General features: G+C 48.1%; 9 protein-coding genes and 1 non-coding gene across 10 annotated transcripts; 3 read left to right on the top strand and 7 right to left on the bottom strand.

The window, feature by feature from the left end:
- Positions 1 to 1,323: 1,323 nt before the first annotated feature.
- P175DRAFT_0t8 lies at positions 1,324 to 1,408 on the bottom strand. Its single transcript has one exon. It is a non-coding gene; the product is annotated as a tRNA-Thr (tRNA).
- A 335-nt stretch (positions 1,409 to 1,743) lies between these two features.
- Positions 1,744 to 5,312, bottom strand: P175DRAFT_0498620 (WD40 repeat domain-containing protein). Its single transcript, XM_040896543.1, has 5 exons — positions 4,937 to 5,312; positions 4,624 to 4,802; positions 4,377 to 4,540; positions 3,717 to 4,260; positions 1,744 to 3,665 (listed from the first exon to the last, which is right to left on the bottom strand). The coding sequence occupies exons 1-5, from the start codon at positions 5,148 to 5,150 to the stop codon at positions 1,971 to 1,973; spliced, it is 2,796 nt and encodes a 931-aa protein (XP_040756905.1). The 5' UTR covers positions 5,151 to 5,312; the 3' UTR covers positions 1,744 to 1,970.
- A 494-nt stretch (positions 5,313 to 5,806) lies between these two features.
- P175DRAFT_0448254 (2-oxo-4-hydroxy-4-carboxy-5-ureidoimidazoline decarboxylase) lies at positions 5,807 to 6,668 on the bottom strand. The gene is made up of 3 exons (XM_040894410.1): positions 6,183 to 6,668; positions 5,996 to 6,095; positions 5,807 to 5,910 (listed from the first exon to the last, which is right to left on the bottom strand). The coding sequence occupies exons 1-3, from the start codon at positions 6,584 to 6,586 to the stop codon at positions 5,851 to 5,853; spliced, it is 564 nt and encodes a 187-aa protein (XP_040756904.1). The 5' UTR covers positions 6,587 to 6,668; the 3' UTR covers positions 5,807 to 5,850.
- Positions 6,669 to 8,093: 1,425 nt separating this feature from the next.
- P175DRAFT_0427590 (putative GPI-anchored cell surface glycoprotein) lies at positions 8,094 to 11,696 on the top strand (the record flags this gene model as incomplete). Its single annotated transcript, XM_040893251.1, has 4 exons — positions 8,094 to 8,167; positions 8,293 to 8,480; positions 8,548 to 11,592; positions 11,653 to 11,696. 4 exons carry the CDS (start codon positions 8,094 to 8,096, stop codon positions 11,694 to 11,696), a joined length of 3,351 nt encoding a protein of 1,116 aa, XP_040756903.1.
- Positions 11,697 to 12,481: 785 nt separating this feature from the next.
- Positions 12,482 to 13,816, bottom strand: P175DRAFT_0427062 (pseudouridine synthase PUS4; the record flags this gene model as incomplete). The annotated part of the gene is made up of 2 exons (XM_040893213.1): positions 12,482 to 13,680; positions 13,783 to 13,816. The coding sequence occupies 2 exons, from the start codon at positions 13,814 to 13,816 to the stop codon at positions 12,482 to 12,484; spliced, it is 1,233 nt and encodes a 410-aa protein (XP_040756902.1).
- Positions 13,817 to 14,344: 528 nt separating this feature from the next.
- On the top strand, positions 14,345 to 16,401 carry P175DRAFT_0426382 (uncharacterized protein; the record flags this gene model as incomplete). Its single annotated transcript, XM_040893165.1, has 4 exons — positions 14,345 to 14,549; positions 14,667 to 14,932; positions 15,021 to 15,179; positions 15,271 to 16,401. The coding sequence occupies 4 exons, from the start codon at positions 14,345 to 14,347 to the stop codon at positions 16,399 to 16,401; spliced, it is 1,761 nt and encodes a 586-aa protein (XP_040756901.1).
- A 758-nt stretch (positions 16,402 to 17,159) lies between these two features.
- On the bottom strand, positions 17,160 to 18,717 carry P175DRAFT_0521264 (EBP2 family rRNA-processing protein). The gene is made up of 3 exons (XM_040899188.1): positions 18,456 to 18,717; positions 17,592 to 18,333; positions 17,160 to 17,507 (listed from the first exon to the last, which is right to left on the bottom strand). Exons 1-3 carry the CDS (start codon positions 18,573 to 18,575, stop codon positions 17,185 to 17,187), a joined length of 1,185 nt encoding a protein of 394 aa, XP_040756900.1. The 5' UTR covers positions 18,576 to 18,717; the 3' UTR covers positions 17,160 to 17,184.
- A 572-nt stretch (positions 18,718 to 19,289) lies between these two features.
- Positions 19,290 to 19,589, top strand: P175DRAFT_0409186 (uncharacterized protein; the record flags this gene model as incomplete). The annotated part of the gene is made up of 2 exons (XM_040893045.1): positions 19,290 to 19,389; positions 19,531 to 19,589. Coding segments are annotated over 2 exons (159 nt in total), but the record flags the coding sequence as incomplete, so codon positions are not given.
- Positions 19,590 to 19,674: 85 nt separating this feature from the next.
- On the bottom strand, positions 19,675 to 21,472 carry P175DRAFT_0452400 (uncharacterized protein). Its single transcript, XM_040894517.1, has 2 exons — positions 20,768 to 21,472; positions 19,675 to 20,690 (listed from the first exon to the last, which is right to left on the bottom strand). Exons 1-2 carry the CDS (start codon positions 21,288 to 21,290, stop codon positions 20,092 to 20,094), a joined length of 1,122 nt encoding a protein of 373 aa, XP_040756898.1. The 5' UTR covers positions 21,291 to 21,472; the 3' UTR covers positions 19,675 to 20,091.
- Positions 21,473 to 21,624: 152 nt separating this feature from the next.
- On the bottom strand, positions 21,625 to 22,340 carry P175DRAFT_0498613 (uncharacterized protein). Its single transcript, XM_040896542.1, has one exon. The coding sequence runs from the start codon at positions 22,197 to 22,199 to the stop codon at positions 22,023 to 22,025; it is 177 nt and encodes a 58-aa protein (XP_040756897.1). The 5' UTR covers positions 22,200 to 22,340; the 3' UTR covers positions 21,625 to 22,022.
- Between the last annotated feature and the right edge of the window lie 1,337 nt (positions 22,341 to 23,677).

The following is a 23,677-nucleotide window of genomic DNA, read 5'->3' as shown; positions in this document are numbered from 1 at the left end:
GTATTTTCTTATAATATAATTAATTTAATTATACTAATAATATTAACTTTTTTTTTATTAATTCTAGTAATTCTACTACTCCTTTTTTAATTTTTTTTACTAGAATTTATTTAATTAGGGATTTATTATTTTACTATTATTTTTTTTTTTTTCTTAAGTTATTCTTCAATATATAAGATTCTAAAAATTAATTTAATTATATTTTATTTAACTTTTCTTACTTCTTTTATTTCTAAAATTTCTTATACCTTACCTCTAGTTTAGTAACTTTAATTAGACTTTATAATATTATTATATTCTACTAGATTTTTTTATATAATTCAGGCCAGACTATTTAAATAACTAGCTAGTAGAGGAATTCTTTAAGATTAACTTTAATTATTAGAATAAACTTTTTTATTTAGATTATTAAGATTTATATACTCTATTATAATTCTTATTTTATATATAAAAACTAGTAAGTTACTATCTATTTATAATTTCTTTCTAGTTCTAGGAAATTCTATAAGAACTTAATAAACTTTATATAAGTAAGTCTTTTAGAATTTACTTTATACTTAAAGTATTATATCTACTTTATATTATTTTTTAGGTAATCTATAATATAGTAAACTTTAATTATATTACTCTTATAAAGTTTCTCCTATAATCTAAAGTAGTTTTAAAGATCTTCTAGGAAAATACTAAATTTTTTTAGGTTTTATATCTTAAAGAACTTAGATTTAGGTACTTTCTCCTTACTTATTTACATAACTTATACTATATATTAGGCTATATATTATAGCTTATTATCTTTTATTAACTTAATAAATTAGTACTAGAGAGTTACTAGTACTATTAAATCTTTTTTAATAATAGTTTCTAGAATTATAATTATAAATTCTATAGAATTTAGATTTATTACTTCTTAAAAGAAGGAGTAGATAGTCCTTCTTATACTTACTATATTACTTTACTTAATTAAGAAAGTACTTTAAATTATAAGTATCTTACTAGTAAGGTGCTTGAATATAGATAATATTAGTAAAGAAAGTAAAGCTATACAGAGTATAAGAATAGTAGGAAAATATTAGAAGTAATAAAATAAAGTACTTACCTCTTAGTACTTTAGAAGTTATTATATTATTATTTATATTATCTAATTAAGTTACTAGCACGGCGCAGGCAACTCGAATATTGCCATTCTCCTGATTACCCTTGGTTACTAGGTATGTGGTTCGGCATGTGGTTCGGCATGTGGTTGCATGTCACGTGGTCGCCGTGACACACACAGTTTGAGAGCAACAAACTCATCAAAAAATAAAAGCGCGAAAGAAAAAAAAATGCGCCCGGCCAGATTCGAACTGACGGTCTTCGCATTCCACGTGAATGGTACAAGTGCGACGCCTTACCACTTGGCCACAAGCGCAATGTTCTGATACACCGAGAGCTGTTCATATCCCATAACCGGCCATGGTCTGGAAGTATACTCGACTCACTCCGTACTCCGTACAGCGCCGTCGGCTTGATACAGTTATTGTTCTCTACTAGTTACTACCTATGTAAACTAACTAGTTAACTAGAGGTCATCTTTGACAAATCCTACTGAGAAATCTATCCATATTTTATGTACCTAGGCTAATTTTGCTGTTTACTGTGCTTGTTCACTGCCTACCTAGGTACTTATGCCTCTAGTTCAGATGGGTCGAAGTGCTTAGATACCTAACCACCGGGGCTGCCTACAGTGCTGGGTATGCTGCTGGCTTTAAATCTCAATAGAGTGTCATTTTATCATCTCTCATATACTATACAACAGTGCTAAATGTGCTAGTTACAATCATCATGTAAGGCCTCCTTCTGCCAATGTATTTACCCTCACCCACACTCCCTTTCCCCCAAAAATCTCCAAGAAAAAGAAAAGAAAAAGAAAAAAAAGAAAAAGAAAAAGTTATCCAGTGGGCATCGTAGCTCATGAATAAGACATTACCTTGCTAATCTATAGGACGAGAACAGCGCACACAAATCAAGCGCTGCTTGCCATTTCGTCCCTTGGTAGCTCGAAAATTCGTCCCCCAGCAGCCTTCGCATTTGAGGACATCGTTGTCCTCGCCTTCACCGGAGACATTCGAGGAGGCGCATTCGCTGCTCAGCGCGCTACGAGCGGTCACTTTTCGCTCGAGGTTATTGGGACTAAGAAGACCCGGGGAGTTGCGGTGTACGGCTAGCGCATCTTGGGTGATTTTGTTGTAGAATGCGTAGCTCTGATCGCCTTGTAGCCAGAGCGGGTTATCTTTGTCATCGACTTTAGACATTATTTCAGCTGCCGACTGCGGTGGCGGACGAATGTTTTCTGCTTCTGTGCCACCTCCGTTGCGCTTTGGGGGTTCTACCAAGCTTGAGCGGCGGCTGTCGAAGGAAGATTTATAGGCGGACATTGGTGGGGACATGGTGAATGCTGAGCGCGATTCGCCCTGCGGTCCTGACGAGCCACGCCCAGGGCTCGAATACCGCCAGAGACCTCGCATTGTCTTCGGCGGAGAGGGAGTCCTGGTCCTCTGCCGTTGATTACCGTTCGTACTGTCGTGTCCAGCAACCGAATTTCGCCATGAGATGATCCGCTCGGATGGTGTCTTGTGCGAAGACTCTTTCCCTGTGGAGGATGCGATGCTCTGCCGTGCCGAGTTCGTGCGTCCCAGAATCCGGCGGGAAATCGTCGAATGCGTGTCCCAGCTGTCGTAGAGACGTTTCGAGTGAGCGCAGTCCTGTCGGAATACTTTGATCTTTCCCGAATAGTCTGCCACGATGAGAATGTTTCCGTCCGGGTGCGTTGAGCGCGAGAGATATCCAGGGGATTCCTGAGCCAGCTTACTAGCCCCAGAAATACGATTCTGGCGCTCGTTCTCCTTGGATTGGCCACCAAGGGTGACTGGGGGCGGGTTGCAAAGGTCGTATATTGGGTCTCCTGAAAACCCTAGGGTCTGCTTCGCTTTCTTTGGAGCCATCACTGCGGCTGTTACCATGGCTGTCTGGGTTTCGAAAATCTCCACGGCTCGTTTATCTGCATCCTTCTCTACAGGCCCCGTGGACCACAGATATGCTCTGCGGTCCTCACTACCACAAATGATGTGCTTCCCATCATCACTAAAGGAGGCCCGAATCTGACTGCATGTATTTTCGTTTCCACGAAATTTAGCCTCCAGGGTGCGGTCCCGAAAGTTGTAGAGTCGAATGCGCGAGTCGTTGCTGGTGATCAGAAGCTTTATGTCACCATTCGGGTCGTTGGGTGGTAAAACAATCGTATCGATCCCAGTGATTTTACTGCCTTTTGCATTGCGACCGCGGGCCGAACGGACATGGATGTTTCCGGTCGGTTTCAGGCCGTCAGTCTCGTAGATATTGCACATCCCATTTAGACACCCAGCAATCGAGAAACGTCCGTCTGGAGTGAAAGCAACAGAGGTAATCATGTCAGACACATTCACAGTAAACGCAACACTCTTGTCTGGAATACTCCATAGCCGAAGTTTCATATCCAAGGAACCTGCTAGGAAGAAACGGTCGTCGCGGGGATGGAACTGAATCGATGTTACAAAATCACTGTGCTTAAAGCAACACAGGCACTCGGGTCGGGTAACGTGCCACAATCGAACAGTCTTATCCATCGACGAGGAAAGCAAAAAATTATTCTGTACAAGGCCATTAGTCCCGGCTCCAGTTACAATGGCTAAATTTCGCACCTTGCTCCAACTTAAATCAAGGATACTCCCTGTGTGGCTACCATAAATCCGGACGGGCTTTTCTTTGAATACGGGTGCTTTCAGGCGTAGAGTGTCGTCATCGTCGTCGTCCGCTTCACTAGTGTCTCGATCTCCTGGAGACGCTATCACAGACCAGACTCGAACCTTACGGTCCTGGCCAGCAGCTGCAAGATACTTCCCATCGTTCGAGAAAACCAGGGCCCATACGGCCTTCCCTGTAGGTTTACTGCTTTGTGAATCCGCCGTTCTGGGAGGGGTGTTTTGATCCGGTTCATTGGGCGAAGTATCGGCGCCTTCCAATTCCTGCGCAAGAAACACGCGATGAAAAGTTCTCTCCTTCTTGTACTGCGCTCGGACTCTGATGTACTTTGGAGGAGGTGGAAATCGCGGGAAAAAGCCTATCGGTTGCGCAGAGGCATGGGCATCCATGCGGTTACCCATTTCCGATACATTGTCTTCTTCATCGGAAAACAGGTCTTTTTTCTTGCCGGGGATGATGCGACTCAGAAACGAAACACCTATTCTACGGGTTGGTCAGATCGGGGAACTATTAAACCCAAAGGAACAGAAAGAAATGGAAGAGAGTTTAACGAGACGGCTCAAGTTCTGTCCATCGGTCTGGAGACAAGTGGCACTCACTTCTTGTCTTTCAGAGGCTTCTGACGCAGCGTGGCATCACCTCGGATTGGATCTTGGTCCACGGGGCTGAACCTGTCTGATCCCCCAGCTTCAGCCTCGTAAGACGCCCTCCCGAGGAGCTTGAGCGGGATCGATTTTTCGGTGTTTGTGCGCTTGATGATATGCTAGAGAAGTTTGATGTGATGCAATCAGCCACTAGTACTCAGAACCCCCCCCCCCAAAAAAGGGATCGTGCGTCATTCATTACCTGCGATAGCGGATCTATAGCGCTAGAGTCGGCCGTTTGGAACAAGGTCGGCGAAGAGGCGGAATTCCGCCCAACGACTGAGTGAGCGCCATGGGGTAAGAGGATTCTCGGAGACTTTTTCGCATCTTGTAGGTTTCCACTAGAAGCAGAAGCAGAAGCAGCATCGGAGGTAACAGACCCTATCAGCAAAAGAGAAAAAAAGCACGCAAAAGTCAGCGAATGATAGGCCTTGCGCAAAAAACCACCGGGTATTCCGGAAGGTCGGGAAGTGCAGCATGGAAGTCAACAGAACAGGTCAGATAAGCCCCCATACCAATTGGGAAAGTCTGCGAGGTACGCAAGAGTCTTGGGGTTACAGGACTGGGATCGTCCGTGCCGGGGAATTTTGCATTCGGGTTGTTGTCATTATTGTGACTGTGACCCGTGCTGTGGTTGACCTGGAAGGTATTCGAGCTCGAGGGGTCGCTGGTAACAATCGCGGGGACGGTAGCAGCCCGTAATACCAACGGCGCAGGAGCGTCGGACATGGTCCCTTTGGGCGCTCTTAGAGCCTGCGCCATGATCCGATCGGCCGGCGGAGCATCATGCACCAGGAGGAAAACTCGAATTCCAAATGAACGTGAATAATCGAGGAACCGATGATGATGACCAGAAGAAGTTGAAGTAAACGAGAGAGAAAGGGAGGAAAGAGAAATAGGAAGAACGCGGATCGTGCGCGGGAGTACCGATGATGGCAGCGGGATTAATTATTAGTTTGGCCGTAGGAGTAAACTATTATAATAATAGCAGCAATCATAATTCATACCCGGGTTAGGCGGGAGATTAGAGGGATGGACTGACTATCCCAATTCTTTTTTTTTTTCCTTCTTCTTCTTCTTCGATCCTTATTCTTTGTCTCATTCAAGTGAGACTGATAGAGACAGCCTGATGATGGTCTGGACTGTCAATGGACCTTACAGAACCAAGGATGAGGGAATAATATGATTTCATCAATTCTATGATACGAACCCGAGTACGAACTATAGGAATTGATGATTGAAGATGATGGAGAATTACGGAGTAGAGGAAGATCCCCGAGGATCAGGGGTATCCAACGTGGAGAAATCTATGAGTGAGGCTACTTTCAGGGTCTTTTCTCACTTTCTTACCTTTTATAGCCATATATTGTACTCCGTGGACTAGGATTAATGTGAATATTCTCTTTATAATGCTAGCGTGTATCTCTAGTTATATTCTGGACGTTTGCTCGAGGTTCCGTGCCCTATCTTTGGCAATATCACACATTGCCTTGAAGGAAAGAGAGAGAAAACAATTAGCAACCATTTTTAGATTCTAAGAGAGTACAACAATAGGGTACTACTACCCTACTCACCTGAATAGTCTCTTCGACCTCTCGTTCAACATCCCCCCGGTCAATCCTCTGACGCATCTCCACCAGTATCACATCCCTGCTCCGACCATTGACGAACGTTCTATGAACCAAGTCAGTGCGTCAGTCAGTCATACAACCCCCCAGTCAAGACAAGGGGGAAACAAGAAAAGGAAAAAGCAACTCATACACAAATCTCAACCCTGGAAACTTCTCTTCATATTCCGCATTCAGCACCCGCAGCTTCTCGGCCTGTTCCTCAGCCCCAGTGTTTAAATTCGCTTGCTCCTTTTTACTCAGTTCGCTCAGATGCTCTGCGGCCTTTGTTTTGGGCTGTCCCAGCCGCGGATGCGATCCTAGGATTCCCACAAGGATTGCTTTATCCGTTGGTGAGTTCGCAGCGGAGAGGGCAGACATACGGCTGCCCACGGCATCAATGAACCCTGTATATGAAGGGAAGGTTTGGCTGGATAGTACTAGAGCCAGTAGGGTGTGGAGCTCTGGTGAGGATTCGAAAAGGGTGTCGAGGACTTGGAATTGTTGAGATTGGGGGAGGGTTGGGAGAGAAGATAAGGGGGGGAGTGAAGGAGTCATAGCGTAGAAGAAGTAAGTGGTATAGATACAACTTGGGTGGAGAAAGAAAGTCTGTATTATTCTTAATTTTCCTTTTCTTTTTGTTTCTTTTGTAGAGGAGAAGAGAAGAGAGATTCAGTGGATAGTTCTGTTATATATCCCCGCATCGGCAGTCTCCGAGAGCTTTTCTTGGGGCGGGGCGGAGAGCTCCTCCAGGGCGGAAAAAAGATTCATATGAGATCCTGAAGGCCAGGCTAGATAGATATCCCTATATTGGGCCCTAGGAATACTGGTAAATGGACAAACAGGTATTGTTTCTTGATGTCAAAGCGGCGTACCTGAGATAGTCGGGTACCTACTACTAGGCTCCCACTAAGCCTTGTATTGAGGTCACATAGATGCATTGCATTTTATATATATATGTATACATAACTATAAGAACACCAATCTCGATTTTTTTTTTTTAAAAAAAAAAAACTACACACCCTAGATAGTAGTAAGGCATTTGAGAAAGCCCAAATGGATCTGACCATAAAAATGAGATTTTATAAGAATGGTTCCTGCAGGTGATCCATCATTAATCTATTTGATCCTGACTCGTGCGTGTCTTATTGTGTACTTGTTCATCTTTTTTCCTTTTCCCTCTTTTTTTGCTAGGAATCTTTTTGTCAAAATCCCTTCTTCCTAAGGGTTATCGATAAAGCATTCAGTCTCTTGAAGCGGGAAGAGTTACAGAAACATCCTACTGTCAGGCATGAAGACTGTGTCTATCGTTATTTAATCCCATCCCAAGCAGCATGCGATAGGCTAACAGGTACAGGGGATAGAGGGGCTAGAAGAAAGCCAACTATGGAAAATTAGATAGAGATGAAACTCTAGTGTGATGAAGAATATTGAGCTTGTACTTGTAGACTCTAGAGGATCTCATTTCCGTCGTCGTATCCACTATAATCTGTTCTAGAAACCCTCTTGTTCTTCCACACTCCCTTGGTAATTTGTCTGTAGGTACGGAGTAGACAAAGAACTGAGGGGTTTTAAGAGAGTACAGAGTAGGTACAGAGTAGATAGAGAGTATCCCCCAACCAGTCAACTTTGGAATCTTCTTAAACCCAGGCACTGACTGACTGACTGGACTTAAAAGACAATAAAACTAACCTGGTAAAAACAACGTGGAGTGGAGGCACTAAAAGAACCCCTGAACTCCTGAGTCCCGAGAGGTTCGTGGGTGACACCATATTAGCCATTGCCAGTCCCCTCCATCTTCATTTGATCTCATTAATTCCGACTTGGACGGGGGGAGATCTCCGTCCGCAGGAAAATAATCATAATAATCCAAAAAAGCCGCCCGTTTCAACTTCTCTTGACCTTTTTTCCCGACTTTCTCTCCTGGTGCCTGATATCCCCCAAACTCTCCCAGGAACCAGGGCCCCTCCCTCCCCCTCTCTTTCTTTGTAGAATCACGCAGCGTGAAAAACACTGTTGGGGTCCCTCTCGACCAGCATTTATTGGCCTCAATGCCGTTCCCGCCATGTCTCTCAATGGGTTAGATAATCCCACTGTCGTTGAAGCCTACCAGACTGCTCTCAGCGAAGCAGGCGGATGGTGAGTCTCAATCAACTCCTCCCCCTTCCCCCCCTATCTACCTAAGTAGTCTCGACCTGAAAAGGGTCGTTGCTTTAGGCCAATGTCCAAACCAGCTAACACACGTCGTTCCTGGTGCCCTCTAGGTTTCTTCTCCGCTATACGTCAAGGGATGAAGTCGCCCTCCTAGATCGAGGCACTGGGGGCGTTCCCGATGTGCGGAATGCGATCGAGGGCTACGAGGAATCCTCCCCGCTCTACGGCTTCCTTCAGTATCGTCGCAGGAAGGTGGTTCTGAGTTATCTACCCGAGGATCTGTCTCGACTTGTCCGAGGTTTGTTGAGCTTCCCATAATTCCTTCGTCCTGCTTGTTTCTGCGCTAACCCAGTCCGACTCGACAGCTCGAACGACCGTTCAGTTCCAATCGATTCTTGACAAATTTTCCCCCCACGACACCGTCTTTTCGCTCGCCCGGCCATCGGATCTTACGGAAAGCGCACTCTCTTCCGCATGTCTACTACATACCGCCTCAGGTTCTATCACCCCCTCATCAAGCTCCCTTCGCCGTCGGAGACTGATGGAAATCGCCGAAGATGCAGAGGAAACCCCGGCTAGCAAGGATGCCGTCCCGACACAAACCCCGACCCAGGATATCCGACAGAGGTCAATCAGTCAATTGTCAGAGGCCACTTTCGTTCCGCCCCCGTCTTTGATCTCAGATGTCCCTGAACCCTCCCATGGCGACCTCCCGCCCCCAACGAGCCCCGAAACCGCTCATACCAATAGCCACGCGCCTTCAATCCCTGGGGATATCGCCTCCGAACGCCCGGATTCGTCGAGGAATTTTGGCGACGAATCATCCTATGCTCCTTCAGAGCCTCGCAAGTCTACGCAATCCGCTAGGCCCTCTCTACGAGACTTGGAGCACGCGGCAGGATCCAAACCCAAGGTGAAACTCGGGCCCCGACCCTCAGTGGACGGGAGTGGCCGGCCTCGCACTGCGGGAAACATATCTCGCAACGCTGAACAGCGGCCAGTCGCTTCTCTCCCCGCTGGTGTACGCTCGTCTTCGTTCCGCAAGTCCAACCCTGGCCCTACTCGTCCTCGCTCGCAGGGAAATCCAGTAACAAACCCATCCAGCCGATCTGTCCCCCCAGTTCCCCCCCTGTTGGTGCCCCCGTTATCCATGCCGATTGCACGGCCTCAGCTCTCGCCTGGTGCCAAGTCCTTGAGTGCACTCTCATCCTCCGGAACATCTCACGAGAAGGAGCGACTGATGAAAGCGCTCCAAATGCGGAAATCGCAGATGCAAAAGAGAGCACAAGAAGAGAAACCACAAACTTCACACGATCCGAACGAGGATAAAGAGAATATTGGACAAATTGGCGAGATGGTGAAGCCAAGAAGCGAGAGACTATCTAGTATATCAGAGTACAGCAAAGGACCGCTGTCGGAAACTCAATCCCTGGCCTCATCCGAATCGCTCCCAGTTCTTGAACCGGTGGAGATGGAGATTGCCTCGGTAGAGCCAGCTGTTGACACCGCCATGCCCCACCAAAATGGTGAGATCCCAACCAAGTCAATGGCCCCAAGTAGCATGGTTCCTGAACCTAGTGTTGAGGACAAAAAGCTGGAGAAGATTCCAATAACGGAGACCCTTCCCGAACCTGAAACAGGCCCTGTCCAAGACGGCATGGTTGTATCGGTGGGAGGCAAAATGAAGTGCGGCACCGGCTCGCCTAGCGCCGTGCTTGATGTCCCGCTTGACGACAATCGTAATCCTCTAACCCCCCCAGAGGAAGAAATTGTCGTAACTCCACCTCAGGTAGAGAACTCTCTTGTTCCAGAAGAAACAAAGATACTTGAAGCCCCCGCGGAGCCAACCGAAGCTATTGATCCGCAATCAATTCCCTCGCCAAAGTCTTCTGCATCAGGGCCAAATTCCATTACCGATCCGATCGCGATCCCTGTATCACACGCTGGGCAAGCTCCAACCCCTGAAATTTTGAGTGTGGAGCAAGTGAGCGCTACAACCCGAAGGGATAAACGCAAACCTGCTCTTGAACCTATTCAAGTTCCAACTCCCGAATACTCTGATGACGATAATCTTCTATCAGACGATTCCTTCATGGAAGAATTGAAGAGCGCCACGGTCGAAGAAGCCAAGCCCATTTCAGTTGGCAAGTCTCCGCTCTCCCCAGGCTACTCAAATAGTGGGAGTAGTAGAGCCAGCCCTGATGCTTGGAGGAATTCCCGTGCCGTTTCCAACCCAAGTGCTGCTGGGGAGCAGCATCCGGCTATGCCTATATTATCCGGCGGCAGATCCGTTTCGAACCCGTTTACTCCAACAACCGAACCCCCCACAGGCCCCGTTCTAGTCGCCAAGAAGATTAATGTATCTTCCGGAATCTCTAAGCGCATCAAAGCGCTCGAGAAGTTTTCGAATAGCCGCGATGCATCGCCAACCCCGCCGCAAACTGTAGCCACCCCGTCCGCATCCTCCTTTGAAACTCTTCGAAAGCGTGCCTCTATTTCACTGGGAGCTGGGAACGCAGAGGTGCCCTCGTTGTCTAGGCATCCATCATACGCACCCGAGCCTTTCTCTCGGGCCTCGAGCCTGAAACGCCCTGACTCTCAACCTGGCACGAGTGCTGCACGCGCGACAAATGCTGTGTCCGTCACCGCTCGTATAGTCCGCGATCAAAATGCTAATAGGGGCGACTCGAACACTGACTCGACCGAGTCACGCATGCTCAACCTTCAGGCTAGCCCTCTGACTGTTGAGCATGGCCCTTCGGACGTTCCACAAAGCCTCCCAGCGGAATCTACCCCCAACAAATCTGAAAAACGCAGCATGTCTACATCTTCCGCCGGCTCTATTCCGCCATTACCTGCTATGATCCCGCGTTCTGAGAGCGGACTCTCTGTGTCCTCTGCCTCTAGAAATGACGGAATCGCTTTTCCAAGGTCTCCGAGTGAGGTCTCTGCTTCCTCCCCGGAGGAAAAGAAAGAGTCCCGCGCCTCTAGGATCCTTCGCCGCATGTCCTCAATCACTTCCAGTTCACGAAGGGGCACTGCCAGTTCTCGGAGTCCGGCTGTCAAAGAGGAGGAAAACTTGCCATCTGTGGACGAGTCTAAGAACACTGCGGAGCTCCCGGAGGCAGTTGATATTGGCGAGGTTAATGTCCAGTTCCCCGATACTCTCCTCTGGAAGCGGCGGTTTATCCGGATCGACAACCGAGGCTATTTAGTTTTAACGCCAGGAAATATTGACTCCAGTAACCGCAACATGATCAAGCGGTACCATCTAACCGAGTTCAGAACCCCTTGTCTACCTGACGAAGAGCGACAAGAGCTTCCCAACAGCATCTTACTAGATTTCTTAGACGGAAGCACTCTTCAATGCGCTTGCGAATCAAGGCAAGGGCAGGCGTTTGTTCTTCAGAGTAAGCTACCTTTCTCTCTCTGCCAACAATCTTGGAAGAATAGATACTAACAGGAATTAGCTCTTGTCCATGCTTATGGCATTCACCAACAACTTCTGTCCTGATAGTTCAATCTACTCCACATCACTTTCATTCTCATTCTTCCTTGTGTTTATCTAAATTTGCATCATCCTATGCCTTCTTTTTCTTTTTCTTCTTCTCCTTCTCCTTTCACTTGTCTGAACCCCTTTGTGTCCTTTCCTTCTCTTTCCCTTTTTATCATGCGTATTTCCAGCGGTATACCCCCTCAAAACGATTTCCTTCTGTCTACCAGCTGTCTTCTCTATAGACTTTGCACCAGCAACGTCAATTCTTCCCAATATCGAGAATTTTCTTCTATTTGTCCTTCAACTTGATGAGATGCATGGTGTCAAGCGCAGCAGCGATGGCTACTGTTGTCTGGAGCTTCCTAGACCAGTGCCCGAACTTGACATCTTACATCTTCTATAGTCGGCGATCCTCGTGATAGGAATATTGACATACCTTACGCTGAGATTAAAATAGACTCGGGAAGTCCATGCATGTGAGCGGAGTCTGGTTGGCTACTGTGTCTTCTACATTTAGGATAATGCATAAAAATTTGTTATTTCGCATCTTAGCTGTTTGAGGATTACCTCTTGTCATATACATATATGGATAGCCATTCTACACTGTACAGACGCACAGATTCACCCTGAGCCTAGTGTAGTTGATCAAGAAACTACTAGTAGTCTGCGGTATCATTGATTATAGGGTATTGCTATTACCCTCTCTTCCAAGTAGATTTTTCAGGGAATTAACTCTCTAGACTGATAAATATATATATATATATATATATATATATAATACAAGAACAGGAGAGAGACCTTGTCTATGGGGCCTGTTCATGACCCTCCTCAACGGCTCTCTTTTTCTCCCACTCATCCAAAAATCTTTGAACCTTGGGACCCCACACTTCTTCACCAGCGTCGAGATCCTTGTATTCTAGTATCTGTTCTGAGTCGAGGTTAAAGTGCGCCTGGCGCGACCGGATTAGCGAGCTCATGAGCGCGCAACTACCAAGCGCTTTGCCGAGATCGTGCGCTAACGAGCGAACATAGAAGCCAGAGGACACGGTCATGGTGATTTTCACCGCAGCAGGTTGGGATTTGGGGGGTTCAGAGGACGTATCAGATTGTGGCTCGGCGGTGATGGTGGTGGATGGGGCTGGAGTTTCCGAGGGCTTAGAATCAGGCTGCGCAGATGGCGCTGCGTCGCCCTCAGCAGATATCTTTTGCTTTTTGGCTGCCGCGCCGCTGGCGTCTTCTTCTTCTTCTTCTTCTTGTTCTTCATTCTTAGGAGTCTCCGCGGGTGGTGGGGATTTACGTTTCGCGGACGAGGAGGAGCCGTCAGCGTCGGCCTTCTCCACAGACTCGGCAACAGGCAGAGCGTCGTCCTTCGCAAGTAGCTTTTCCGCAACTGCCTTCTCCTCTGCCGGGGCCTCCTCCTCAGGCCACTGATACTCGTGCGTGCCGGGTTCATACCACTCCACAATCCTCAAATCACTGACTTCCACCGGACGCGGCTTGATCTCAATCGGCGGCTCCTTTCCCTCCCGCGCATACTCGTAAAGCTTCTTCCCCTGCACCTTGAGCGCCGAGAAAATCGGCGGGTGCTGCATGATCTTGCCCCGAAATTGCTCGAGAGCCTTCTCCACCGCGTCCCGCGTGATATGCTCGTAGGGCGCGCGGCGAACAATCTTCCCCAGACGGTCGTAGGTGTCTGTCTCTGCTCCGAAGAGCACCACGGTCTCGTAGGTCTTCGTGCATCCCAAGAAGTCATTGAGGTGTTTCGTGCCCTTTCCGACGCCCGTGACGAGAACCCCGGTTGCCAGCGGGTCTAGCGTGCCGCCGTGTCCGATCTTGACATCGAGGCGCTGCGAGCGGCGGCGCTTGCGCTGGAAATTGCTCTCGCGGTTGCGGCGGGCGCGCTCGGTGTCGAGCCAGGGTTTGAAGAGGTCGGACGGGTTGAAATGGTGCTGCAGTTTGCGGATTACGTCGGCGGAGGTGACGCCTTGGGGCTTGTGAACGGCTGGACGGGGGTTCAGATTATAATTAGTTTCAGCAGCGCTATGGGATTGCCATTGGAATTGGCATTGGGATGGAGTGTTAAACGGGTTGTGAGCGAGCGTACCGAAAACGCCTTCATAGATCTTCTCGCCAGACATGGTGGTGCGGAATAGCTTCAGCCCACGACGGAGGACCATCAGATGCGGGGATGAGAGAGAGCGTTCTAGACTTAATCTGGCAGATACAAGTCCAATGAGTCTGGTTTTAGCTACCAATTTAGCAGACAAGAACGCTATGAGCTTCCGGGGGGTGGACGCGGGGAGAATAAAAAATGTCGAAGGCCGGCTGAGGAGAGAAAACCTGCGGCCAGGTGATAGGCGAAAGAATGGTAATGAAACGGTATCGTCACAACACAGAAATTACGCACTGTAAGAGATTGAAATAGTTGTAAATAACCAGTAATTACAGCGTTCATACTGCAATCTCCAACAGGAACCCATTCCCATTCCATAATCCATCGTCCTCAGAATCAACGCTCGTCTTTCATCTTTCATCTTCATCTTTCACGATTCCTCCCCCTCCATCTCCTTTCGCTTTGTTGACTCGCCCTTCTACTCTCTCTCGGAAGTCCTGGATTTCTTCTTTCCCTTTGTCTCTCGAGGCATCATCATGCAACTCCCAGAGACATGACATCACGAGAAGATAGTGTATTGGCCCCCAGAGACCCGTCGCTCACAGACGAGAACGACTGGGAAGAATTCAGCTTGTCTGAGGTCAGAATCCTGCTCCCTGGCAAGTCGCGTTATGCCAGCCTTCTCACGGCCACTCCAGAGAACCCAGTTCAGGTAACTGGCTGTCTGGAAGAGGTGGAGGAGGAGCAAGAATCCTTAGGTGTGTCTTATTCTGTTGCTCCTTACAGCTGCTGGAAACTACCTTGGTACCTAGCAAGCTTCTTTCCCCAGTCCCAAACAACCCCAAACTAACCAGCGCAATTTCTCCTTGTCTTAGTTCTCGATCCGGACTACCTCTCGAAACGTATCGTGCTCGATAACGTGAGCCACTTTGCCTACGGCCAGCACAATGACGGCGAGGTTGGAATCTGGGTCGCGGGTCGGGCTGGCTGGTTCTCCATCTCGCCAGCGAGGGGTTATCGGCCAATGTTCAACGATGTTATAGAGGCCATCGATTTGCTCTATTTTTTAACCGACAGACACAAACCCAAGCGGAGGAAAAGGAAGCGTGGGAATCCAAGCGTGCAAGACTTGTGTGATGAGGTAAGTGTGTTTGGCCTGGTCGGGATATAGTTTTGGGTTAATGTGCGTGCAATATACATAGCTGACACACTATCCCGGAATTAACTAGTATGTCCACCACACATACGGAATCTGCGAGGATGGCGATGATTCGGCTGAAGTTTTTTATAAACATCATAATTTTCTTCTATCGCGTATGCTAAAGGGCGAAGAAAATGTCGAGTGGACTGAAACGAATATTTTTGCGCATCTTTGTGAAAAGTTTCCTGTATGACCCATCTTTCCCGCCGGGGGGGAGTATCAATGGCACTCCGTGTGTCTAGATACTTGTATGTCTGGTTTCTGACTTGATTGTGTAGGAGGACTATGAACAGCTCCGAGACAAGCATGAATCGAAAGATGAATCGAAAAGCGAACCAGAGGAAGAAATCGACTCAGACCCCGAATCTGAAGCCAAGGCTCCAATCCCAGATCCAACTACTATCTCAAACACCCAGGCAGATGAAGTCTATCAGGTGATCCTTGATCTCAAAGAAGCGGGGCACCTAGCGAAACGTCAATTGAACCTAGAGCTAGTTGCTTCTACTCTGGTGAATCGCTTCGAGGTCGATAGTATGGAGTATGCAAAAGACCTCATCTCTTCCAGAGCTGCTGCCGTTATAGAGCATATGGATGAGGCGAAAACGAACAGCTTCGATTGGTCAAAGAAGGTCATCTACAGGGAGCTGAAAGCTTCCCTTAAGAAAAACAAATTAGAGAACCTGGCTCTTACTCCCCTGCGACCTCGTATAACAGAAAACGATGCATCGTCAGGCGAGGAAAGCGAACACGAAGAACAGCCCGGACCACGGAATCATCGTGTCCGCAAGTCTGTACTAAGGCCCAAGAGCTCAGTCGCCACAAAAAGAACCGGCAAACGCACACGGAGCACAGCGGCAGACTTCGACGCTCTTTCAGACGGCAACCAAGATGCAATGGATGAATTCGAAACGCCTAGCAAGGTCCGTGGCCACGACCTCGTCCGTGATCCATTATCCACCCGAGCAAAGCGCCGCACTCGATCCATCCTATCGGACCCCGACTCGACGACCCCTATCGTTCAGAAAACACCCCTACAAGAGACTCTGCAGAGCCGAAATACTTCTGTCTCCGCTGTGGAATCGGAAACAAACCATTCCCTGCCTGATTTAGACGATTCTCATGACGACAACTTCCCATCCGATACTTGGATCTGCCAGGTCCCCGGGTGTGGAAAAACTATCCCCAAGTGCACTTCGAAGCGAGGCAAGGAAATGGTCCAGGATCATTCCTTAGCTCACGCGGACGACACAAAAGCCAAGCTCGATCTGGTTATCGCAGAGCAGAGACTCAACGTTAACATCCGCGTCGACAACCTCCTCAGTCGCATTCGGGATATGGGATCCCTGGATGCAGCGTTCGCGAGCCTGAATGGTGGGACTAACGGAGCATCTAATGGGATAGGGACCTAAGACTACGTACGAGGTTCATATAGCACTACCACGGTGTTCATATGCGTTACCACCATTGGAACGATGTAATTTTACCGCACCACCCTGCTACCCAGGGCAGCAGACCGGTGAAACTATCACGACCGGACTCTCTGATTCAGCATCAATATCCATGGCACAAATGCTAGATCTTATTTATTGACGGCGCGCCGCGATTGTCCAAATTGCCATGGATAAAGATGCAGAAGAGGTGATCTTGCATGAACATATGTATGATTTTTGTCGCTATAAGCATCGGGATCCAGCTTCAAGGACAGGTTTCAGCAGGAAACGGCGACAGTTTGGGAAGGCCAAACACTAGGGAGGACCCATCGCCCGTAATTTTCAAGGGCGTTCTTGGGTTGAGTTTATTTGGGACGACACCTAGCTAGGGCTTGCTTTGACAGCTGGAGCGCCATCCATCTCCTATGTGTGCATCCGGAAAGGACTACTCTAATGACGCCCCAGGTCTCTTCTTTAAAAAAGTTCAGACAGACACCCTACCATATTATATGGACTAGAATATCTATAGATTATTTCAATATCCACATGAAATTCTAACGTCAAGGCTGTGACCACCACCAATCCTCGAGGCTGCCTAATTAATACAGACAACATTTGCTTTTTGAGAACCCAAACAACCATTGCTTTACTTCCGGTATCCGATGAAGCTGCAACAAATACACGTAGGGAGGGGGGGGGGGGAAATAAACGTAACGCGAAAAGAAATCAGGGGAAAGAAAAAAAAAAAATTGAAAATTTAGATCATGCCCTGCCCCTAGCGGCGGCTCTCTTGCTCTTCCCAGGCCTCTTAGGACCACCCTTAGGACCACCCTTAGCACCACCGGCCTTCATCTTCTTAACGGAGAAGTCGCGCATGTCACCGCTGGAAACCGCATCACCACTCTTGGAGAATCGTTTCTTGCCGCCGAAGCCGAACTTTTCGTTCTTCTTTTGGCGTTTCAGCGATGGGGCGCCGTTCTCGCCGCCAGGCCCGCGCTTGCGTCCATTAGACTGGATAGCGTCTTCAACAGCGACGTCGAACATATCACCGTCTTCACCAGCACCGGAGGTATCCGCCTTGCGCTCTGTAATACTATCAGTTTTCTGTATCCAATGAAAGAAAAAAAAAAAAAAAAAAAAAGGAGAAAAAAGAGAGAGGGGAAAAGTACTCTTCTTCAACTCGTTAACCTTCTCCAACATCTCCCTCTTCTCCTTGTGCCTCTGCTGCAGTTTAGCAACCTGCACCTGCTTTCCGAACTTCTTCAGATCACGCTGCTTGCGCGCATCAGCAGACGCCTTCTTGGCCGCCGCCTCATCAAACAGCTTCTTCTTGATCTTGCCCATGTGCTCGTCTGTCTTCACCATCTCCGCAAAATAATCGCCTGGACGAGTGAACGGGATCCCCTCCTTTTTGAGCAAGCCACGCGCCTGCAACGTAGCGGCCTGGCATACCTTGTAGAAGGCGAGCTCGCGATTCAGGTCGTCGTTCGCGTCGGGGACATCGATAGGCTCTTGCGAGACCAGAGAGTTGTGCTCGGAGAAGGGAGTTTGCGAGGTGATGAAGGAGATGCGCTTGATGGAAGTGGTGATTGCGGCGGAATTGTTAATTGTTAGGCGTTGGTGGGGGACAACATCTTCTCTTTCAGCGTCAGAGAGGTCGGAGAGGGGGATATCCTCTTCCTCTTCTTCCTCTTCTTCCTCCTCCTCCTCCTCCTCCTCCTCTTCATCGTCGTCGTTATCGTCATTGCTAGGTTCTTGTTCTTGTTCTTGTTCTTGCTCTTCGGATTCGGACTCGGACTCGGGGTCTTCGTTGTTCTCTAGGAGGCTCTCGTCGACCTCAATTTCTTGTTCCTCATCGTCGCTTGTGCCCTCAGCTTCATTATCATGTTTCTTGGATTTTGAAGGTGTCGTCTATATCAAGGTTGAGAAAAAAAAAAAAAAAAAAAAAAAAGTCAGCAATTGCATTGCACAGGAATTTCCCATCCCATCCCATATTTTATTGAAAAGAAAAAAAAAAAAAAAAAAAGGCATACCTTCTCCTCTACGCCTTTTCTCTTCCGAGCAGCCTTGACCAGCTTCTTCTGCTTCTCAGCTTCATAATCCCTCCCCTTGTGCTCATCAAGAGCCTGCAGCAATTTACTCCGCTTCGGCATTTTCGCGGAGACTAGGTCTGATTTTGTAAAATAGCACGGAAGAAAAAAGAAATATGAGAGAGAGAAAAATTCAATCCTCGCAGTTGAATCGTTTTAAGGACGACTTGCGGATTGTATCGAGCAAGCAGCAACCCAGTTACGGGAATTTTTTTGAACTTGGGACTATTCCTGATACAGTTAGGTACTTTGATAAAAGAACACACTAGTACAAACACAGTTAGACCGGCTAATATGTACGGAGAATAGTTAATCCGGATTCTTATCGTCCTGATCCTTAGTCAGCAGTTGTGATGTAACTAACTAACTAACTAACTAACTAACTAGTTAACTATTAACTAACTATTAACTGTCTCATACAAACCAGCTCTCTATAAAGTACTCAAGTCACCGTCTTAAAATCACTATTTCTTTTCGTCTCCCAGAGCAATCCTACCAATCAAGTGTACCGATCCAAAAAACTCGCCGTCTATCAAGACCTAGTTATCCCATCCAAAGCAGCTTCGCTTCTTCTTCTTCTTCTTCTTCAGACTTCAGACTTCAGACTTCACCACCATGCCCGACAACACTGAAGAAACCGCGCCCTCCGATTCCATTACTCCCCCGATAAGCCAACAGGTGCGTATATGCCCTTGAAAAAAAAAACACCCTAGACATATGGATGATACCGCAATGCTAACAACAAGTCACGCTTGCGACGGGGCGATTGAACACTAGACCTCCGACGCCCAGGGCGAATTCGCCGCTGCCGTCGACGAACTGCTCGACCAACTGCAACATAAATTCGATACCGTGTCGAGGGAGATGTCCGGGAAGCGTTAGTTGGGTTCTTTCTTTTTCTGTTGCGTTAGGGATAGATGTATATATGCTTCTTCATCCTGAACCGCGGGGGGGGGGGGGGAAGATTGGTGTATCCAGAGACAGAAATACCAGTAGTACTAACATTCTCTCGGTGTAGTTGATGATATGACCAGGCGGCTTGATGAGTTGGAGGCCTCGTTGTCGACTGCGGGGGATCCGGGGACGCCAGCAACAGTAACGGCAACGGCGACAACGGCGGCGGGCGGGACGGGTTCTTCGAAATAATTTGAGGATATATAATAATATTTAATACATGATGATGATGATGATGATATTGATGATGATGATGATGATGGGGTCCCATGTTAAACTGGAGTTGTGGGTTATTTGTGTCCTATAATCCTCTTTGTATTGTTTCTGGCGGTCGGGTTTTGTGTATCGTGTGAATTGTCAGGGATACCCTATTATACCCTATATATTACGGCTTTGCATGCTGTCTGGAAAGGAGTAGGAAGGAAGAGAGAGAGAAAAATGAAAAGGAAATATATCATTCTTCATTCACGATAGGAACCAAACTCGGATTTTGTTTATACATGGTTTTAATCTTTCAAGGTTATACCTACCAAGCAACAAAAAAAAAAAAAAACATCATAAGTGTAGCAAAGTCTCTGTCCCCGTTCATAGAAAGCCAAGCTTCTCAAAGAGAGAGGAAAGAAATCTACAACTCGTCCTTGTTTTCCTCCTTCTTCTCCTCCTCCTCCTCCTCCTCCTCCTCCTGGCCCAAGAACTTGCGCAAAATGTTGCTGCGCGAGATGATATCATCAATCTTCTCCGGCGCAGAGCCACCCTTCGCAAGGATCTTCTTCAAGCGGGCAAACTCCTTGACCGCATACTCCTGGTTCTGGCTAAGCTTCTCCGCAACCTTGACATAGTAAGCGGCGTACTTGTTCTGCACGGACGCAGCGGCCTTCTTAACCTCCGCGACCAGGTCGGACGCGGTGTACTTGGCAACCAGGGCATCCAGAACGGGAACAGTGCCGGCCTTGTCGTCGAGTCCGCCGCCAACAGCACGGTGGGTGCCGGCCTTGGTGTTGAGGAATTCAACAAAGGCTTGCTCTGTGCGAGCGCCAGAGTAGATTTCTCCTTCTGTAGAGCCCTTGGCGAAGAACTTGATCGTGGGGTATCCGGTAACGCCCTGGTCCTTGGCCGTGGTCTTTGCGTTCTCAGCTTCAGCGTCGACCTTGGCGACAACGACGTTGGGTTCGAGGGCGAAGTCATTGGCGAGGGCTTCCCAGGTGGGGGCAAGACTCTTGCAGTCTGTTCGTTCCTATCAGCAACCTATCCAGGAAGAACGGGGAGAAAAAAAAGAAGAAGAAGAAGAAGAGAAAACCTACGTCCACACCAAGGAGCCGTAAACGCAACAAGCACATCCTTATCCCCCCCAATAGTAGATTTGAAGCTCGAATCCGTCAACATATCCACTATGCTGGGTTCCTTCTTGGATCCCTTAGGCTTGACGCCCGTCTTTTCCGTGATAAACGCCGACAGCGACTCGAGATCCCGCCCGCCATTGTAATCCTCAGGCTTGTCGCTCTTGCCATCAAACCACTTCAGCGTGGGGAACCCCTGGATCCCAAACCTCTTGCCCAAATCGCGGTTCGCATCGGCATCAACCTTGGCAATGCTTACTTTGTCCTCTGCGTGGGTGAAAGCCTGGGCGAGCTCCTCGTAGACGGGGGCAAGGGTCTTGCAGTGGCCGCACCAGGGGGCGAAGAATTCGACGAGCGCGGGCTTGCCGGATTGCAGGACGACTTTGTCGAAGTTCTTGGGGATCAGGTCGAGGACGGCGGAGGTGGCGGAGACGACGCTGATAAGGAGAGCTAGGGAGCTCACGAGGAGGAAGCTCAAACGAGCCATCTTTCTTGGGTTTGTTTGCTAGTATTGTTCGTGGGGTGTGAGGTGTAAAATAAAGGGTGAATGATTTTCAAAGAAGCAGAGATGAAAAGGAGACAGTTAGACTGTCAATGAGCGGAATGAAGGAAAATTCAGTCCAGCAGCTGAAGCATTAATAATGGTAAGATGCTTGTCGGAGCTTCAACGCGGGACTGCGGCTTTGGAAGAGGACACTTGGTAACTCCATCCATCCATCCATCCATCCATCATCTATTTGTCGCCCTTGACTTCCTCAACATCCTTGGCTTCAGTCTCTATATTCAACACTTTACTTGATTTAATGCACTTTGCTTAATTCTCATATCACTTCCATTTGCACACTCTTTCACTGCTACTATTAATACAGCGTCGAAGTAGGTTAGGAGCTACTCCGGAGTTGGGGAGTGGAACTACTTTATAACGGCTGAAGATCCGGAGCTTGGATGTAAACCAATCCAGGTCCTCCCTTGATGACAGTGGAGATCATGCGTTAGATAGATAGGGTTATTTTGCAAGTTTGTATTCTGTTGCCTTTTTCCCACGGTGTTACCCCGACAATCCTTCTCAAATCACCGTCTATCAGACAACCAGGTGTTGGCCTCCGCCCAAAACTTCGCATCCTTGAACTCTGCCCCTGCGGTTTGTGTGCCCTTGAAGACCTACAGGGAAAATTTGTCCAGTAAGCAAGGCGTCGAGATCAAGAATATGGGGCTTTACTTACCGCGTCCCAGAGCTTAAATGCCACCTCCAAATTACCAGAGAAACTATCGCTGTGCTGGAACCAGTCTTTGCCCTTGGACTTGACCTCCTCCCGGGCGTCCTGAGAGGTGGGCTCAGGCTGCAGAGGCAGATCATCCAGGTACGTCCGAACAGCAATTCCCAAGCCGCAGTCATTGTCGTCAATGAGCGGAAGTCTAGGCGTGTTAGCTCGGACCACATGCTTTCTACCCCCATCACTTACCCGACAGCCAATTCATTCCAGTCCTTCCGGTCCCGGCTCGCATCGCCGCCGAGGAAAATACCGGCCAAAACAACCTCCATAAGATTCCGTAGCGTAGAACGGACTTCAGATATCAAAGAACGATAGCATAACAGCTGTCTGCTCAAGGGTCCAGAGTAGCCGATGTTCTTGTGGTGTAGCTTACCAACGCAGGCAACGCGGGAAACTAGCATATTGAAGCTCTTGTCGTCGTCTACAAATTTTGAATCAGCATGCGTCAAGTCACTGTCGAATTGCAATCTTACCTGATCCCCTCATAGGCCCCCCGGAAACATGGGAAAACCACTGCTTGGAATTAAGAACGCCGAAGCGAAGCAACTCAATTGCTAGGAAAGTGGCTTCCTCTAGCGAGTCTTCAGGGTCGAGAACCGAAAGGGCCTGTTCCAGACATACACCCCAGGATGTAAGTTGATGCTTCTCGTTAATGTAGCCGCGGAGTTGGAGGAATCTCCAGAAAACATTGGCATATATCTCGTCTTTCGATGACAGCGGCTAAGAAAGGTCAGTCGTGAATTCATTTGACGAGAGATTGGAGAGATCCTACCGGAGTATCGTTAGATGAGAATGTCTTGGATACAAAATCCGAGTCCTTTAAACTCTGGACAGCAAACCTAAACAGCCCACAAGATCCCTGGTGATTGATTAGCACCAGCAGTCAGCACAAGAACAATTTTCACTCACATGGAGTTTTTGGACACCCTCTGTGAATTGGTCGTTGCGGACCTTCCAGGAACGAATAGAGTCTTTAACGGAAGGCAGAGTCTTGAGGTTAATCGAAGAATCAGACTTTTCATCGTACCAGGTTCGCACTTGGATTACTTTGACTTGGTAAAACCGGTGGAGGGAATTGGACAGCAGACAGATCGCCTGTGTTCTGATCGGCGTGAGGGTTTCACCCGCAATCTGCCTATAAATCTCGGTATCTTCAACTCCGAGAGGCAGTGAGATAAGAACCTCACCGGAGGTCAGATAGTTGGGGATATCAGGGCCAAGGATTCCCTTAGAGAGATAGAAGTAAAGTTCCTCCGGTAGACGTTGGCCGATTAATTCATGCATATCGGTTGGGCTATTGTCCGCATCCATAGGACCAACCTTCCCATCAACATCCATCAGCACGTGGTGTTTTACCGTCACAAAGGCGCGCTTGTAACGGTCAGTATACTGCGGATCGGGCATGCGGCCGTCTTCTTCAAACTGGGTGCATAGGTTAAGAGCGCTTCGTCCGGCGCTGTTGAACAGCCCCATAGCATCGCGAATAACGGCACCTTTTCCTGGAAACGGGGGGTTCTCAAAGCCTGGGAAGATTGGGAGGAATGAGGACCCAAGGAGGAGGGCAAAGTCTAGAAATTGTTCATGTGTGAGCTTGCCGAGC

This window comes from Aspergillus ochraceoroseus, assembly GCF_002846915.1.
Source record: "Aspergillus ochraceoroseus IBT 24754 chromosome Unknown P175scaffold_1, whole genome shotgun sequence".
In the NCBI taxonomy this organism is placed as follows: domain Eukaryota; kingdom Fungi; phylum Ascomycota; class Eurotiomycetes; order Eurotiales; family Aspergillaceae; genus Aspergillus; species Aspergillus ochraceoroseus.
This window is presented reverse-complemented; position numbering and strand designations above follow the sequence as displayed.

Excerpts from the sequence above, each read along its gene's own strand:
- P175DRAFT_0498620 (XM_040896543.1), bottom strand. The coding sequence starts at position 5,150 with ATGTCCGACGCTCCTGCGCCGTTGGTATTACGGGCTGCTACCGTCCCC. Across the intron at positions 4,261-4,376 it reads AAGCCTCTGAAAGACAAGAA|AATAGGTGTTTCGTTTCTGA; the intron begins GTGAGTGCCACT and ends ACCAACCCGTAG. Across the intron at positions 3,666-3,716 it reads TTGATTTAAGTTGGAGCAAG|AATAATTTTTTGCTTTCCTC; the intron begins GTGCGAAATTTA and ends GGCCTTGTACAG.
- P175DRAFT_0448254 (XM_040894410.1), bottom strand. The coding sequence starts at position 6,586 with ATGACTCCTTCACTCCCCCCCTTATCTTCTCTCCCAACCCTCCCCCAA. Across the intron at positions 6,096-6,182 it reads TTTCCAGGGTTGAGATTTGT|AACGTTCGTCAATGGTCGGA; the intron begins GTATGAGTTGCT and ends CTTGGTTCATAG. Across the intron at positions 5,911-5,995 it reads AGGTCGAAGAGACTATTCAG|GCAATGTGTGATATTGCCAA; the intron begins GTGAGTAGGGTA and ends CTTTCCTTCAAG.
- P175DRAFT_0521264 (XM_040899188.1), bottom strand. The coding sequence starts at position 18,575 with ATGCCGAAGCGGAGTAAATTGCTGCAGGCTCTTGATGAGCACAAGGGG. Across the intron at positions 18,334-18,455 it reads GAAAAGGCGTAGAGGAGAAG|ACGACACCTTCAAAATCCAA; the intron begins GTATGCCTTTTT and ends ACCTTGATATAG. Across the intron at positions 17,508-17,591 it reads GGTTAACGAGTTGAAGAAGA|AGCGCAAGGCGGATACCTCC; the intron begins GTACTTTTCCCC and ends ATAGTATTACAG.
- P175DRAFT_0452400 (XM_040894517.1), bottom strand. The coding sequence starts at position 21,290 with ATGGCTCGTTTGAGCTTCCTCCTCGTGAGCTCCCTAGCTCTCCTTATC. Across the intron at positions 20,691-20,767 it reads TACGGCTCCTTGGTGTGGAC|ACTGCAAGAGTCTTGCCCCC; the intron begins GTAGGTTTTCTC and ends AGGAACGAACAG.
- P175DRAFT_0498613 (XM_040896542.1), bottom strand. The coding sequence starts at position 22,199 with ATGACTGCGGCTTGGGAATTGCTGTTCGGACGTACCTGGATGATCTGC.